The sequence below is a fragment of the Chiloscyllium punctatum genome, chromosome 3 (genome assembly GCF_047496795.1).
Source record: "Chiloscyllium punctatum isolate Juve2018m chromosome 3, sChiPun1.3, whole genome shotgun sequence".
Lineage (NCBI taxonomy): Eukaryota > Metazoa > Chordata > Chondrichthyes > Orectolobiformes > Hemiscylliidae > Chiloscyllium > Chiloscyllium punctatum.
The window spans coordinates 13990084-14005360 of NC_092741.1; the positions used below are offsets into that span (position 1 = coordinate 13990084).

The following is a 15277-nucleotide window of genomic DNA, read 5'->3' on the forward strand; positions in this document are numbered from 1 at the left end:
GGATTAAAGGTGTCACTTTGATTGCATGTTGAGACAGTAAGCTGCACTTGATCAGGAAGGAGAGATCACATCCAGAGTGAGACAGTCTGAGTGAGTTTATAATTTCAGGGAATGTGGAGCCAGGATGAGAAGTTGGGACAAAGGGGCAAGGTGCTTTTTGCTTATTTTTTTGGCCCATAGTCTGTCAGGTTTAATTTTTATCGGGATAGTGAAGTCCAGGATTGGGACCAAGACAAAAGACTGACATCATCAGTAACCTGTAAGTTCATTGGTTGGCGATAGATACTAATGTGACTATCTATTATTGATTACTTTACGATTGAAGGTAAATAAGTGAAGTATTTATAGTTGTAACTAAAGTTTTGGGGTAATGCCCACTAGGGAACAGGCAACTCTGGATTTAGTGATGTGTAATGAGGCAGACTTGATTAGGGACCTTAAAGCATTAGCCATAAGATAATGGAATTCACGCTGCAGTTTGAGAGGGAGAAACTGAAATAAGATGTAACAATACACAATTGAATAAAGGTATCTACAAAGAAATGAGGAACTGGCCAGAGTTAATTGGAAAGGAAGAGAGCGGAGCATCAATGGCAGGAGTTTCTGGGAGTAATTTGAGAGGCACAACAGAAAATCATTCTGAGGAAGAAAAAACACACTGTGGGGAGGATAAGGCAACCATGCTGATTAGGGAAGTTAGGGACAGCAATAAAGCAAAATAGAAGGCAGACAATCTGGTGAAAATACATGGGAAGCCAAAAGATTGGGGAGCTTCAAAAACCAACAAAGGATATCTGAAAAAGCCACAAGGAGGGAAAAGATGGAATATGAGGGTAAGCTAGCTAGTTATATTTAAAAAATGCAAAGTGTTTTGAGATATATGAAAGGTAAGAGAGAGGAAGGAGTTGGACCATTAGAAAATGAAACAGAACTAGAATTCGGATTATTGTCACATATAATCAAGAACAGGGATATATGATTACCATGAAAGTGTCCAAAGTTGCCATTTCCAGCACTATCTTACAAAGAAACCTGGGGACAAAATCTTACGTATGAATTAGAAAAAAATGTTCAACATTACAGTTTTTCTGAAGAAGAAAGTCTACACTGGGATTCGCCTTGAAGCTGGGAATCTGCACTGGGCTTCCTCGAGGCTGGGAATCTGCATTTGGCTTCCTCAAGGCCGGGAATCTACACTGGGCTTCCTTGAGTCCAGGTATCCATGCTGGGCATCGTTAAGTCTGGGTATCCACACTGGGCTTCCTGAAGGCTGGGTATCCGCACTGGGATTCCTCGAGTCTGGGTATCTGCTCTGGGCTTCCTCGACTCCAGGTATCCGCTCTGGGCTTCCTCAAGTCCTATCAGAAAGATATTGTGATACTTGAAAGGGTTCAGAAAAGATTTACAAGGATGTTGCCAGTGTTAGAGGATTTGACCTATAGGGAGAGGTTGTGTAGGCTAGGGCTGTTAGCCATGGAGCGTTGGAGGCTGAGGGGTGACCTTATGTGGGTTGATAAAATCTTGAGGGGCTTGGATAGGATAAATAGACAAAGTATTTTCCCTGGAGTTGGGGAGTCCAGAACTAGAGGGCATAGGTTTAGGATGAGAGGGGAAAGATATAAAAGAGACCTAAGGGGCAACTGTTTCACTCAGAGGGTGATATATGTATGGAATGAGCTGCCAGAGGAAGTGCTGGAGACTGGTACAATTGCAACATTTATGAGGCATTTGGATGAGTATATGAATAGGAAGGGTTTGGAGAGATATGGGCCAGGTGCTGGCAGGTGAGACTAGATTAGGTTGGGATATCTGGTCGGCATCGATGAGTTGGACCAAAGGGTCTGTTTCTGGGCTGTACATCTCTTTGACTCTATGACTCTAAAAAGAAGGAAGCATATGTCAGGCATAGACAGAATAGATCGAGTGAATCCTTAGAAGAATATAAAGGCAGTATGTATATACTTAAGAGGGAAATCAGGAGGGCAAAAAGAGAACATGAGATAGCTTTGGCAAATAGGTTTAAGGAGAATCCAAAGGGTTTTTACAAATACGTGAAGGTCAAAAGGGTAACGAGGGAGAGAAGAGGGCCCCTCAAAGATCAGCAAGGCAGCCTATGTGTGGAGTAGCAGGAGATGGGGGAGATACTAAATGAGTATTTTGCATCAGTGTTTACTATGGAGGTCATGGAAGATATAGAATGTAGGGAAATAGACGGTGACATATTGGCAAATGTCTGTATTACAGAGGAAGAGGTGCTGGATGTCATGTAATGCTTAATAGTGGATTAATCCCCAGGACCTGATCAGGTGTACCCTAGAACTCTGTGGGAAACTAGGGGAGTGATTGTTGGGCCTCTTACTGATATATTTGTATCATTGATAGTCACAGGTGAGGTGCAGGAAAACTGGAGGTTGGCTAACGTGGTGCCACTTTTAAGAAAGGTGGTGAGGACAAGTCAGGGAACTGTAGACCAGTGAGCCTGACGTCGGTGGTGGGCAAGTTGTTGGAGGGAATCCTGAGGGACAGGATGTACATGTATTTGGAAAGGCAGGACTTATTAGGGATAGTCAACATGGTTTTGTGCATGGGAAATCATGCCTCATGAATTTAATTGTGTTTTCTGAAGGAGTAACAAAGTGGATTGATTAGGGCAGAGCGGTAGACATGATCGATATGGACTTCAGTAAGGTCTCCTGTATGTCTGAGGAGAAAGTGAGGACTGCAGGTGCTGAAGATCAGAGTCGAGTGTGTGGTTCTGGAAAAGCACAGCAGGTCAGGCAGCATCCGAGGAGCAGGAGAATCAATGTTTCAGGCATAAGCCTGATTTCTGATGAGTATGACTAAAAGTTTACTTGCCTCATTTCAGGAATAACATAATACTTTTCTTTTTGACAAGTATTTCCTGTAATTGTCAGGTACCTTGTTTACTCACAGCAGTGATTGTACTTGGTCCCAAGGCTGTAGTAGCTGTCTCAACTTGCTCTGTTATGCTTTCAATCAGTGATCCTTGCTCTGTACTGATCTTGTGTACCCTGATACTCTGCAACTTGCAGCAGTCCGCATGAACGTGTCCCACCTTGTTATATTCGAAACACTTATGCCTTCAAACATTACTTCCACACACAACACCTTCCTTTCTACACAGAGCAGTAGAATCTGGAACATTCTAAACCCTGGCTCCTTGCCTTCCTTTAACCTTTCACCTTCTAATCCATATTGGGTTTATGAGAGTGCCAGAAATAGATTTGTATTTGTGGACCAGTCATCTCAATTGCCTGTCTTGCTGTTGTAATCTTCTGGTTTTCCACATTAATTTGTACTCTTGAAAGGAGTACATTTTCAAATTCTTTGTGGGCGGCACGGTGGCACAGTGGCACAGTGGTTAGCACTGCTGCCTCAAAGTGCCAGAGACCCAGGTTCAATTCCTGCCTCAGGCGACTGACTGTGTGGAGTTTGCACATTCTCCCTGTGTCTGTGTGGGTTTCCTCCGGGTGCTCCGGTTTCCTCCCACAGTCCAAAACTGTGCAGGTTAGGTGAATTGACCATGCTAAATTGCCCGTAGTGTTCGGGGCAGTGGTAAATGTAGGGGAGTGGGTCTGGGTGGGTTGCGCTTTGGCGGGTCGGTGTGGACTTGTTGGGCCAAAGGGCCTGTTTCCACACTAAGTAATTTAATCTGATAATAATAATTTCTGTAAAGGTCTTATGTGCAATCTTTACCTTTTAATGCCTGCATTCAATGGTGAAAAGTTACCTTGCTTTACCCTCTCAAATTCTAATTAAGTCCAACTTGGCAGCTTCTGAATATTCCAAAAGGTATGCCTGCAATCTTCAAGGAACAACATCTGCACCAAAATAGACTTTTTACTATTTCATAATCTCCAAGCCTCCTCAGAACAAAAGGCATAAATCTCATAAGCTCTACCAATCAACATGTTTTGAATGAGCAATGTCAAATTTTCTTTTGTTTACTTCCTTAACGAAGTATGCTTGAAAAAGTGCCTCTGCAACCATTTCACCAAATTTTGGGAGGACTTGCACAAATTCAAACAGTCCCTCATAGGTCTCAGATTTGATTCAGATCTTTCGTCCTACAGCCTGATTCCTTGTAAAAGATCACTTTATGAAAGCTTTTATGTGACCAGATTAACAATCCTGTAATTTAGATAAATGCTTCAAAGTTCTCATTTCCCAGGAGCCATTACAGAATTTAAATTCAGTTCATGAAAGCAAGCTGAAATGAAATATCCATTGTCAGCAATGATAGCCACATAATTACAGCTTAATCCTTAAAATCCATTTGTTTCTTTCAGAGTTATTAGGGAAGAAGGTCTGCTCTTCTGACCTGATTTGGTCTATTTGTGATCTCGCACCAGGAGCAATGCAATGGCCCACAAGACCACCCTGTTATATTCAAGATGACAGTTGCTAATACCTTCTGAAGAACAGCTTTGGATTATCAATAAATTGGCTTTGATATTCTGCAGTTCTGATGCCTTTTAACTGTGATTGAACTCTTGAATTCAGGATGAAAGACTTCTTTGTTCTCTTGTTTCCTTTTTAATCTTGCAGAATTTAGAGTTTGAGAGATTCTTTACTTGTAATGCAGAGGAAATAAATGATAGTGATTGATTGTGATCACCACATCATGTTAATGCTTGAACTCAGACTAGTATACACAAGAGTGTTCAGTCCTATTAGTCCACTTCAGTGGAGTTGCAACTGGCCTTTTAATCTCTATCCTGCATATTCTTCAAAGGGAAAATACAAAATGTGTGTCCAGTTTGGGACACAATCTGCAGGGAGCGACTCACCTTTGAGCAGGGCATCATCAGCCCCTTCTTTTCTTATTAGATCTATCTGAAATTTCCCTGATAATTTACACATGTGGCCCATTTCTTGACTTCACACTGGACCTTGTCAGACAGAGAGTTTAAATCCTCAGGTTATCCTGTAGCAGACCTCCTCTTAAAAGCAGCACATTTTGAAATTTAAGTTTAAAAAGTGTCAATAAATACTTTAGTGTTTTGACCCATCATCATGACATTATTTATATTTACTCATGTACCTGTAAATACCATGCTTTCTAATCTGTTTCCTTCACAGGTAAAAATGCATATCAGAACAGTAAGTGACTTTGAATGGTTGAAACAAAGTCGATTTTATTTCAATGATGACACACAAGAAATCAAAGTGGGGATCACTGATGTGGAATTTATCTATCAGAATGAATTTCTGGGCTGCACCGATCGACTTGTAATCACACCTTTGACAGACAGGTAATCTTTGGACTTTTTGGAAACATTTCCTGTCATGATTAACTTTAGATGTTAGAGCAATTCATTGACTTGATTTTCCTCTTGTAACCTAGCCCAGTGCCTTAGACCCCAGATTTTAACCCATCTAATTTTAGCTGCCTGCCCAATACTACTGACCTGACCTTAAACTTGAATTGTGTTGTTTCTCAAAACCCAGTTCTGAGCCACTTGCATGCAGGGCTTTGCAATAGTGCAATGTTTGCTGAAAGCTGACCATTCTCCAGTCCACCATTGTATCTTGTCAGTTCTATCAAATATGAATTTGCAGCCTAATGTCTGCAAATCCTTTTCCTTCATTATTTTACTGGAAGATATTTACCAAATTTATGGGCAAATTCGAGGTGGGATGTCATTTTGTGAAGTTCAACAGGAGCATATATAACTAATTAAGTAATAAACTAAACACAATAACAATCCCTCTTTTCTTCTGCCTTGTTCACTTAAAGCCAACTTTTTTTTTAATAGTAAGATTAACCAAGCTTCAAAATAAAACAAAGAACTGTGGGGGTGCTTGAAATCTGAAACAAAAACAAAAATTGCTGGAGGAACTCATTAGGTTTGGCAGCATCTGTGGAATAAGAGAAAATGAGGACTGCAGATGCTGGCGAGTCAGATTCGAAAAATGTGGTACTGGAAAAATACAAAATGTGTCTCTAGTTTGGGGCACAATCTACAGGGAGTGGCTTGCCTTTGAGCAGGGGACCATCATTATCTTTTCTTATTAAGACAATTTGAAATTTCCCTATAACTTAAAGGTGTGACCCAATTCTTGACTTCACACACGACCTTGCCAGACAAGGAATTTAAATTTGTCAGATTATTCTGAGGATATTATGATAGGTCGGAGCAGAGGGCGCATCAGGTAGGTGGAAAGCAAGATGGACAGGTAGGACAGGTCAAGAGGGCAATGCCAAGTCATTGGATTTGGTATGAGGTGGGTCTGTGAAGATTTGGAAACTGGTGAAGTCAATGTTGATGCCATGTGGTCCTGAGGCAGAAGATGAAATGCAAGTAACACTGTCCTAAAGAAGGATCACTGAACCAAAAACATTAACTCTGCTTTTTCTTCATAGATGCTGCCAGTCCTGCTGAGTTTCTCCAGCAATTTTTGTTTTTGTTATGAAAGCTTTCATGGGGACTACTTTTGAGTGCCCTTACTTGCAAGAACTGTAACAGTTCATGTGATGTTCAGTCCACATCCCATGAACAGCTTTTTTTAAATGTACTGACTTTGATATTTTATTGAGTGTACTTCCACTTTCTTGTTGAAGTACCATATTGTATTCAATACCCCAGCGAGTACACTGGTATCCCTCCCTATCAGAGCAAAAACATTTCCATGACTTTCTTGCATTGCACGGATGAATACTCTACACAGAGAGTCACCTGAGGCTGGAATTGAATGTGGATTGCTGTAAGGCAATAATGCTAACTACTGAGATACTATCCCATCCCTATATATCAAGGCTTAAGTCCATGTATGTAGACTGCAAAATATATATTTAATAATATTTTGGAGTTACAAAAACAGTTTACCTAAATTATAATGTTTTAGTAATAGAGACCTGGCTTAAGAAAAGGCAGATCTGGGTGTTAAACATTTCTGATTATATGGTGTTCAAAAAAGATAGGAAAGGAAAAGAAAGAAAGTGGCAGTGAAATGGAGAATTTGTTTAAAGAGAGCATTGCAAACTGGAGAAGAAGATTATTTCAGAGGTTTCAAGGACAGAATCAATTTGGCTTGAACAAAGAAACAAGAACGGTGCAATTACTTTGCTTTATCAAGTTTTGAGAAGGTTTGTAGCTCAGCTTAAAGTTTTGGATGTAGGTTTGCTCACTGAGCTGAAAGGTTCATTTCTAGATGTTTCGTTACCCTACTAGGTAACACCTTCAGTGGGCCTCAGGCGAAGCAATGCTGAAAATTCCTGCTTTCTATTTATGCGTTTGGGTTTCTTTGGGTTGATGATGTCATTTCCTATGGTGAAGTCACTTCCTATCCCTTTTCTCAGGGGGTGGTGGGTAAATGGGGTCTAACTTGATGCATCTGTTGATAGAGTTCTGGTTGGAATGCTATGCCTCTTGAAATTCTCATGCGTATCTTTGTTTGGCTTGTCCCAGGATGGATGTGTTGTCCTAGTTGAAGTGGTGTCCTTCCTCATCCATATGTAAGGATTCTAGTGAGAGAGGGTCATGTCTTTTTGCGGTTAGTTGGTGTTCATGTATCCTGGTGGCTAGTTTACTGCCTGTTTGTCCAATGTAATGTTTGTTATAGTCCTTTCACGGTATTTTGTAAATGGCATTAGTTTTGCTCATTGTCTGTATAGGGTCTTTCAAGTTCATTAGCTGCTGTTTTAGTGTGTTGGTGAGTTTGTGGGCTTCCATGATGCCAAGGGGTCTGAGTAGTCTGACAGTCATTTCCAAGATGTCTTTGATGTAGGGGAGAGTGGCTAGGGTTTCTGGACGTGTTTTGTCTGCTTGTTTGGGTTTGTTGCTGAGAAAAATCGGTGGACTGTGTCATTGGATACCCATTCTTTTTGAATACATGGTAGAGGTGATTTTCCTCTGCTCTGCATAGTTCCTCAGTGCTGCAGTGTGTGTATTGTACCTTTGATAGAGTGAAGGCTGTTTTGCACTAAAAGCTTGCAGAGACCTCTTATGTGACTGACTAACAGTCTTAAAGGGTACTAGAAAGTTGAAAATATGGAACATTTGGCATTGAAACAAATACCTTGGTTTTGATTTTTATGTTTTCACAACAGTTTTAATTGAACCAGTTTAAAATTATGCTCTGAGATACTAAAATCCAATTGAATTTGAGTTTCATGTTTTGTCAACATTGAACCAATGAGACAATCCAATGTTTGGGGTATAAAGAAGCTGGCATTTTGAGAGTTAGCCAGAGAGAGTAACTGCCATCCAAAACACTCACTATCAAAGGTAACTTTTCATATGAAACACTTTTTCAGCAAAAGACCAAAGACAACCCAGAGAGATCTACAGCTAGAGGAAGATAGACACTGGAGATGACAGACGCTGTAGGGTTTTGAAAATTGAGTTGATGTCACTTTGATAGGGGTGTTTTGTTGGAACAGTATATTGTTATAGAGTTGGAGGCAGAAAATGAACCTTAAAGAGATATGAGGCTTAGAGTTATAAATAATGTTGTTTAATGTTCAGTTTTACAGTTAAAGAATAAATTGATATTTTTAATATTGTGGAAGTTGAGAGTTCTCTGTCACTCATACTTTAACAGATTATGAGGGAAGGTGAGCTTTTCTGGGTGTTTGGTTTAATTAGCAGAAAGGTTCGCTGCCGTGTTGTAACAATAACAATAACAACATGAATGGCAAAAGCACGTTAAAAGAAGGATTAGGGTTGATTATGAATGAAAAAGGAGATTTAAAAATTGAAACAAAAGGCATGATTGAGGTGTTATGAATACTCTGCAACTATCTTTCCATACAAAGCAGATGCTGCCCAAGCCATGCTGCCCAAGCCAGCTCCTCAGATGCTGCCTGAACTGCTGCGCTCTTCCAGCACCACTAATCCAGAATCTGGTTTCCAGCATCTGCAGTAATTGTTTTTACCATGGTGATAAAAGATACAACTCAGTCATCAGAAGTGTTTAAAATTGACAAGGGAAGAATATTGGATATGTCATCAGTACTTAAATTAAAAAAAAACACTGGGGCCAGCTGAGATGCATCCAAGGATATCAAAGGAACTGAAAGCAAAGATTACAGAGGCACTTCCTTCAATACCTTGAGTATTGTTGAAAAAAACATAAATGTTGTTTAAGCTTTTTATCATTCTTCAGGACATTTTGCATGAAAACAAATTCAAGGGGAAAACCAGCATTTATACTGCATGTGAAGATAGTGCTAATTGGTTGGCAAGTGGACTCTGATTGGTAAAGGGTTACCATGGAGAATATACTCATTAGTAGTGATTGACAGTTAATACCTAGGCTTTGTTAAATTTTTAAAGAAGCAAATAGCTGCTACCTAATTTATTGATTTGAAAAAGATAGTGTGTGTACATTTTATTTCTGTCTGCAAAGGACAAAGCCAGGCATATTAATATATGTAGCTTCCAGCATGGGTATGTACACCAAACTGTGAATCCACTTTAGAACCCAAATTTCCCAATAATAACAGTAATACATCTTGAACTTTCATTGCAGTGGGAAAAAAAATCTTTGTATTTTTATTGCTGAAAGGTCTGGTTTTAATTTTAAAATTGTTTCCTTTGTTTACTGTCCTTCCTTCCATCATAATGGGGATGTTCACTGGCGATTGCGTAACATTCTGCACCAATCATGACTTTCAGATACTGAAACAGCCCATCTCAAAAAGCAGCAAGCCCTTGATAATATCCAGGCTTGTGGTGATAAGTGGCAAGTAACATTTATGATACAGAAGTGCCAGATAATGGCAATCTCCAAAAAGACAGAATCTAATCATCACTATTTGAAATTCAAAGCCATTACCACTATTGGGTCCACATTATCAATATTCTGGGGTTTACCATTGACCAGACACTGAACTGGAGCAGCCATATAATACCATGGCTATAAGAGCAGGTCAGTAATTGTGAATTCTGTAGTGAACAACTTATCTCCTGTCTTTCCAGTACCTGCCCATTATCAATAAGGCACAACTCAAGACTGTGTTGGAATTTTCTGCACTTCCTTGCATGAATGCAGCTGCAACAACATTCAAGAAGCTTGACACCATTGAGGACAAAGCAACCCACATGACTGCACTTCATTCATCGCTTTCAACGTTCATTTCATCCACCACTGATGCACAGTCCCAACATTGTGTACCATCTACAAGATACACAGTCATAACTTTTCATGCCCCCTTCATCAGGACCTGCCAAAGACTTTCATAAACTATGGGGAGGCTGTGCCGAGGTGGTAATGTCACTGAACTACTAATTCAGAATTCCAGGCTCTTGTTCTGGGACCATGGGTTTGAATCCCATAACAGCAGATAATGAAATTTGAATTCAATAGAAATCTTGAATATAAAGCAACCATGTAATCATTAGCATGTCTTATGTAAAATCATCTGATTCACTCATCTCCTTTAGGGAAAGTGATCCATTGGTTTAGACTACATGTGACTCCATCAGTCTGGTCAACTCTTAGTTGGTTTGGGCAATAAATACTGTCTAAGCCAGTGACACTGACATCCCTTTTATGTTTAAAAAAATTACCTATACCACTTAAAAAGACAAGGGAATCAAATTCAATAAGTTCAATAATTCAAGAAGTCAGCTTTTAGTCACCTTCCCATGGCAACCAGGAACGGGCAATAAATGGTGGCCTAGCCAACAAAGCCCACATCCCATGTATGAAAGTAAGAGAAGATCCAAGACACTTGGACAGTCAAAAGTCAATCAACTACCCCAATGAAGGATTAACAGATTGACAATTTCAACTGATGGACATGAAAAAACTAATAGCTGTCAGTTGTTTTTCACTTTAATTGTTGCTTTTAGTTTATTCTTGTGCTGGATTTGAGTGTCACTGACCAGGCCATCATTTGCATCTCATCCCTGGTCACTATTAAACTGAATGTCTCTCAGCCCATTTCAGAAGGCAGTTCAGAAGCAACCATATTACTGTATGTTTGACATGTCATATATAGGTCCGGTTCAGGTAAGACCAATAGATCTCTTCCTTAATGGATATTAATGAACAAGAAGGATTGTTAATGATTGCCTTGAGGGAGGCTTTGATTCCAGATTTTTCTTTATTGAATCCAAATTTCACTGTATCCAATATTAGCATGGCCCTCTGGATTATTAGTGCAAAGACATTAATACAGTGCCACCGCCTCTCAGCTTTATCCTTTCTAATTCAGTCTTCCCTTGTAAGCATTTTTATGTTGCAAAGTAACTGCCACCTCTATGCCTTGGACTGAAATAAATCCTACTTTTGATTTAACTGTATAATAGTGATTCAGAGTCCATAAACAGAAGAAGAGGCCAAACAGGCCACATGGTTGCAAAAGCAGAGAAAATAACAATCTATCTTATGGGCAGGTGGGGTGATTAGTGAGAGATTTATTTTAAAATTTGTTATAGAAAGCAGTGTATCAGTAAAAGTTGGCGGGGGATGCATTGCAAAGGCCAGAGATGGGACACAAAAGCAGAAATTGTTGGAAAAGCTCAGCAGGTCTGGCAGCATCTATGGAGAGAAATCAGAGTTAATATTTCAGGTCCAGTCACTCTTCCTTAGAACTGGGGCACTTGGTCAGAAGAGAAAGGAGTAACACTCGTTAAAGAGGACCCATGGAGAAGGCAGCCTTCTGTCCTGTGTAAGGCATGGGAAGGCTACATTACTAGCCATCTCCACAATCATGAAATAGAACATAGAGCAATACAGCGCAGAACAGGCCCTTCGGCGCTTGATGTTGCGACGACCTGTGAACTACTCTCAGTTTGTCCCTATCCCACTATCTCAAAATCACCCATGTGCTTATCTAAGGATTGTTTAAATCTCCCTAATGTGGCTGAGCTGACTACATTAGCAGGTAAGGCATTCCACGTCCTTACCACTCTCTGTGTAAAGAACCTGCCTCTGACATCTGTTTTAAATCTATCACCCCTCAATTTGTAGTTATGCCCCCCCCACCCTGTACACGCTGACGTCAACATCCTAGGAAAAAGACTTTCACTGTCTACCCTATCTAATCCTCTGATCATCTTGTATGTGTCTATCAAATCCCCTCTTCGCCTTCTTCTTTCCAATGAGAACAGACCCAAATCTCTCAGCCTTTCCTCATCAGACCTTCCCTCCAGACCATGCAACGTCCTGGTAGATCACCTCTGCACATTTTCCAATGCATCCACATCCTTCCCGAAGTATGGGGACCAGAACCGTATACAATATTCCAAGTGTGGCCGCACCAGAATTTTGTATAGTTGCAGCATGATATTGCGGCTCCGGAACTCAATCCCTCTAAGAATGAAACCTAACACACCATATGCCTTTTTAACAGCACTGTCCACCTGGGTGGCAACTTTCAGGGATCTATGTACATGGACTCCAAGATCCCTCTGCACATCCACACTACTAAGAATCTTTCCATTGACTCAATACTCTGCCTTCCTGTTATTCTTCTCAAAATGCATCACCTCACATTTAGCATTCCTCCAAACAGCCAAAACATTAGAGCCAACTTGGATAGTGAGCTTTAAATTCAATTAATTGACCATTTTACAGTTCCAGTTAGGTCATGAACAAATGAGCTGCTGTAGTCCTGCCCTACCATGAGGTTTGGTGTGGGCAGCTAGGTAGTGGACACGCATCTGCAGAATATTATGTACCCCTTTCACTATCCTGTTTGCAGCATCCCCCAAAACTGTATCTTAAAAGTCTAACTGTAACTGCTGGAAATTAGCTGATTCAGTTTTATTCTGTTCAATCATCATTGAAATGAAGGTGTTGTTTGAACTATATTTCAATTTTGCTTCATAAATTTGAGATAAGTGGATTTACTAATTATGAGTTAGCTTGTTGAGCTTGAAGATTTGTTTTCAGGTGTTTCATCACCGTACAAAGTAATATTATCAGTGAGAGTCTCCAGTGAAGTGCTGGTGGTATGTCCCACCTCTCTATTTATAGGTCTTGGTTTCTTAAGGTGGGTGATGTCACTTCCAATTTTTTTTTAAAAAGGGAATGTAGGTAGGGTCTAATTCGATGTGTTTATTGATGGAGTTCTGGTTAGAATGCCATGTCTCTAAGAATTCTTGTGTGTGTTTTTTTTATCTGTCCTAGGATGTGTGTGTTGTCCCAGTCAAAGTGGTGTCCTTCTTTGGCTGTATGTATAGAAACTAGTGATAGTGGGTCATGTTTTTCGGTGGCCAGTTGGTTTTCATGTATCCTGGTGTCACGTGTCCTGCTAGTGTGGCCAATGTAGTGTTTTTTTACAGTTCTTGCATGGTATCGTGTAAATGACATTAGTTCTGCTGGTACAGTGTGGTATCTAATGGATCCTTTAGGTTCATTAGCTGCTCTTTAAGTGTGTTGGTAGTCTGGAAATCATTTCTGATATGTCTTCGTTGTAAGGTAATGTGACTCTAGTTTTTGGTTGCATTGTGTCTGCTTGTTTGGGTTTGTTTCTGAGCAATTGGCGGATTGTGGTTATTGGGTACCTGTTTTTCTTGAAAACGTTGTAAAGATACCCAATAAACAACACATACCCAATAAACACAATCTGCCGATTCCTCAGAAACAAACCCAAACAAGCAGACACTACGCAACCCAAAACTGTAGCCACATTACTTTATATCAAAGACATATTGGAAATGACTTACAGACTACTCAGACCCCTTGATATCATGGTAGCCCACAAACCTACCACTTAAATAGTGACTAATGAACCTGAAAGATCCATTAGATACCACCGGCAAACTCTGGGAGAAACGTCTGCTACCCTACCCACTCGTGGCTGGCACAGCAGTTAGCACTGCTGCCCACAATGCCAGAGACCCAGGTTCAATTCCTGCCTCAGGCAACTGTGTGTGGAGTTTGCACATTCTCCCTGTGTCTGCGTGGGTTTCCTCCCACAATCCAAAAATGTGCAGGTTAGGTGAATTAGGAGAAAGTGAGGACTGCAGATGCTGGAGATCAGAGCTGAAAATTTTCCTGAAGGGCTTATGCCCGAAACGTCGATTCTCCTGCTCCTTGGATGCTGCCTGACCTGCTTTTTCAGGTTAGGTGAACTGGCCATGCTAAATTACCCGTAGTGTTAGGTGAAGGGATAAATGTAGGGGAATGGGTCTGGGTGGGTTGTGCTTCGGCAGGTCGGTGTGGACTTGTTGGGCCAAAGGGCCTGTTTCCACACTGAGTAATCTAATCTAATCTAATCTAATCACTCACAGCATGACCATAAAAAAAAGCACAGAAGCAAGTCTGTGAAACACAGAACAAGCCCACCAGTATACACAGAACACACTCAACGCCTTGGCCAAACGGGCCAACATAGAAACCTGACATGGCGAAGCTACTCCCAGACCAGAGAATACACTTCCCAAACAGCCTTCACAATAAGGTCCTAATAGCCTAAGTGCAAAAAAAAAACAAAAAAGAGAAAATGCTGGAAAATCTCAGCAGGTCTGGCAGCATCTGTATGGAGAGAAAAGAGCTGACGTTTTGAGGTTAACTGATCCTTTGTCAAAGCTAAAAAAGGGGGAGAAATAGGGAGGTATTTATACTAGGCTGAGTTATGGTGAGTTATGGCTCCAGAAGCAAAGGTAGCAATAAAGAGCTGATAATGACAGTGTATAGAGAGATTATAGGGAGATTAGGAGCTGTGAATGACCAAGGCTGAAGCCAGTGCTGTGTGACAAAATATGGGGGGGGGGGTGGTGGAGAATGGGTGAAGCAGAGGCAAATTGGTAAACAGGGGAAACAAGGGTAGCACAGGGGGAAGAGGAAAGGAGATAAAAAAAAGGTGATGAGAGTGGAGAGCGAGAGAAAAAGACAATCAAGAAATAAGAGGGACAGAACAGTGAAAAAATGTTTTAAAAGAAATAAAATAAATGAAATAAGATTACGGGGCAGAATGAAAACAGAAGGGTCGAGATGGGATAATCATCTGAAGTTGTTGAATTCAATGTTAAGACCGGCAGGCTGTAACATGCCTAGTCGGAAGGTGAGATGCTGTTCCTCCAATTTGCGTTGAGCTTCACTGGAACATTGCACAGGCCAAGGACAGATACGTGGGCATGGGAGCAGGATTGTGTGTTGAAGTGACAAGCCACGGGAAGGTCCGGGACCTGACTGCGTACAGACCGAAGGTGCTCGGCAAATTGATCACCCAGTCGGCGTTTTGTCTGTCCGACATAGAGGAGACCACATTGGGAGCAACGAAAGCAATAAACCAAATTGAAAGAGGTACAAGTGAAACGCTGCTTAATCTGAAATGAGTGTTTGGGGCCTTGGA

General features: G+C 40.8%; 1 protein-coding gene across 1 annotated transcript in view; it reads left to right on the forward strand.

Annotated features, from left to right (window-relative positions):
- LOC140453945 (dynein axonemal heavy chain 8-like) overlaps positions 1–15277 on the forward strand; it is a 1117430-nt gene that overhangs the window by 675288 nt on the left and 426865 nt on the right. Inside the window, exon 43 of the mRNA XM_072548819.1 lies at positions 5104–5276. Coding sequence (XP_072404920.1) covers positions 5104–5276 — 173 coding nt within the window. The remainder of the gene's footprint in view (positions 1–5103; positions 5277–15277) is intronic.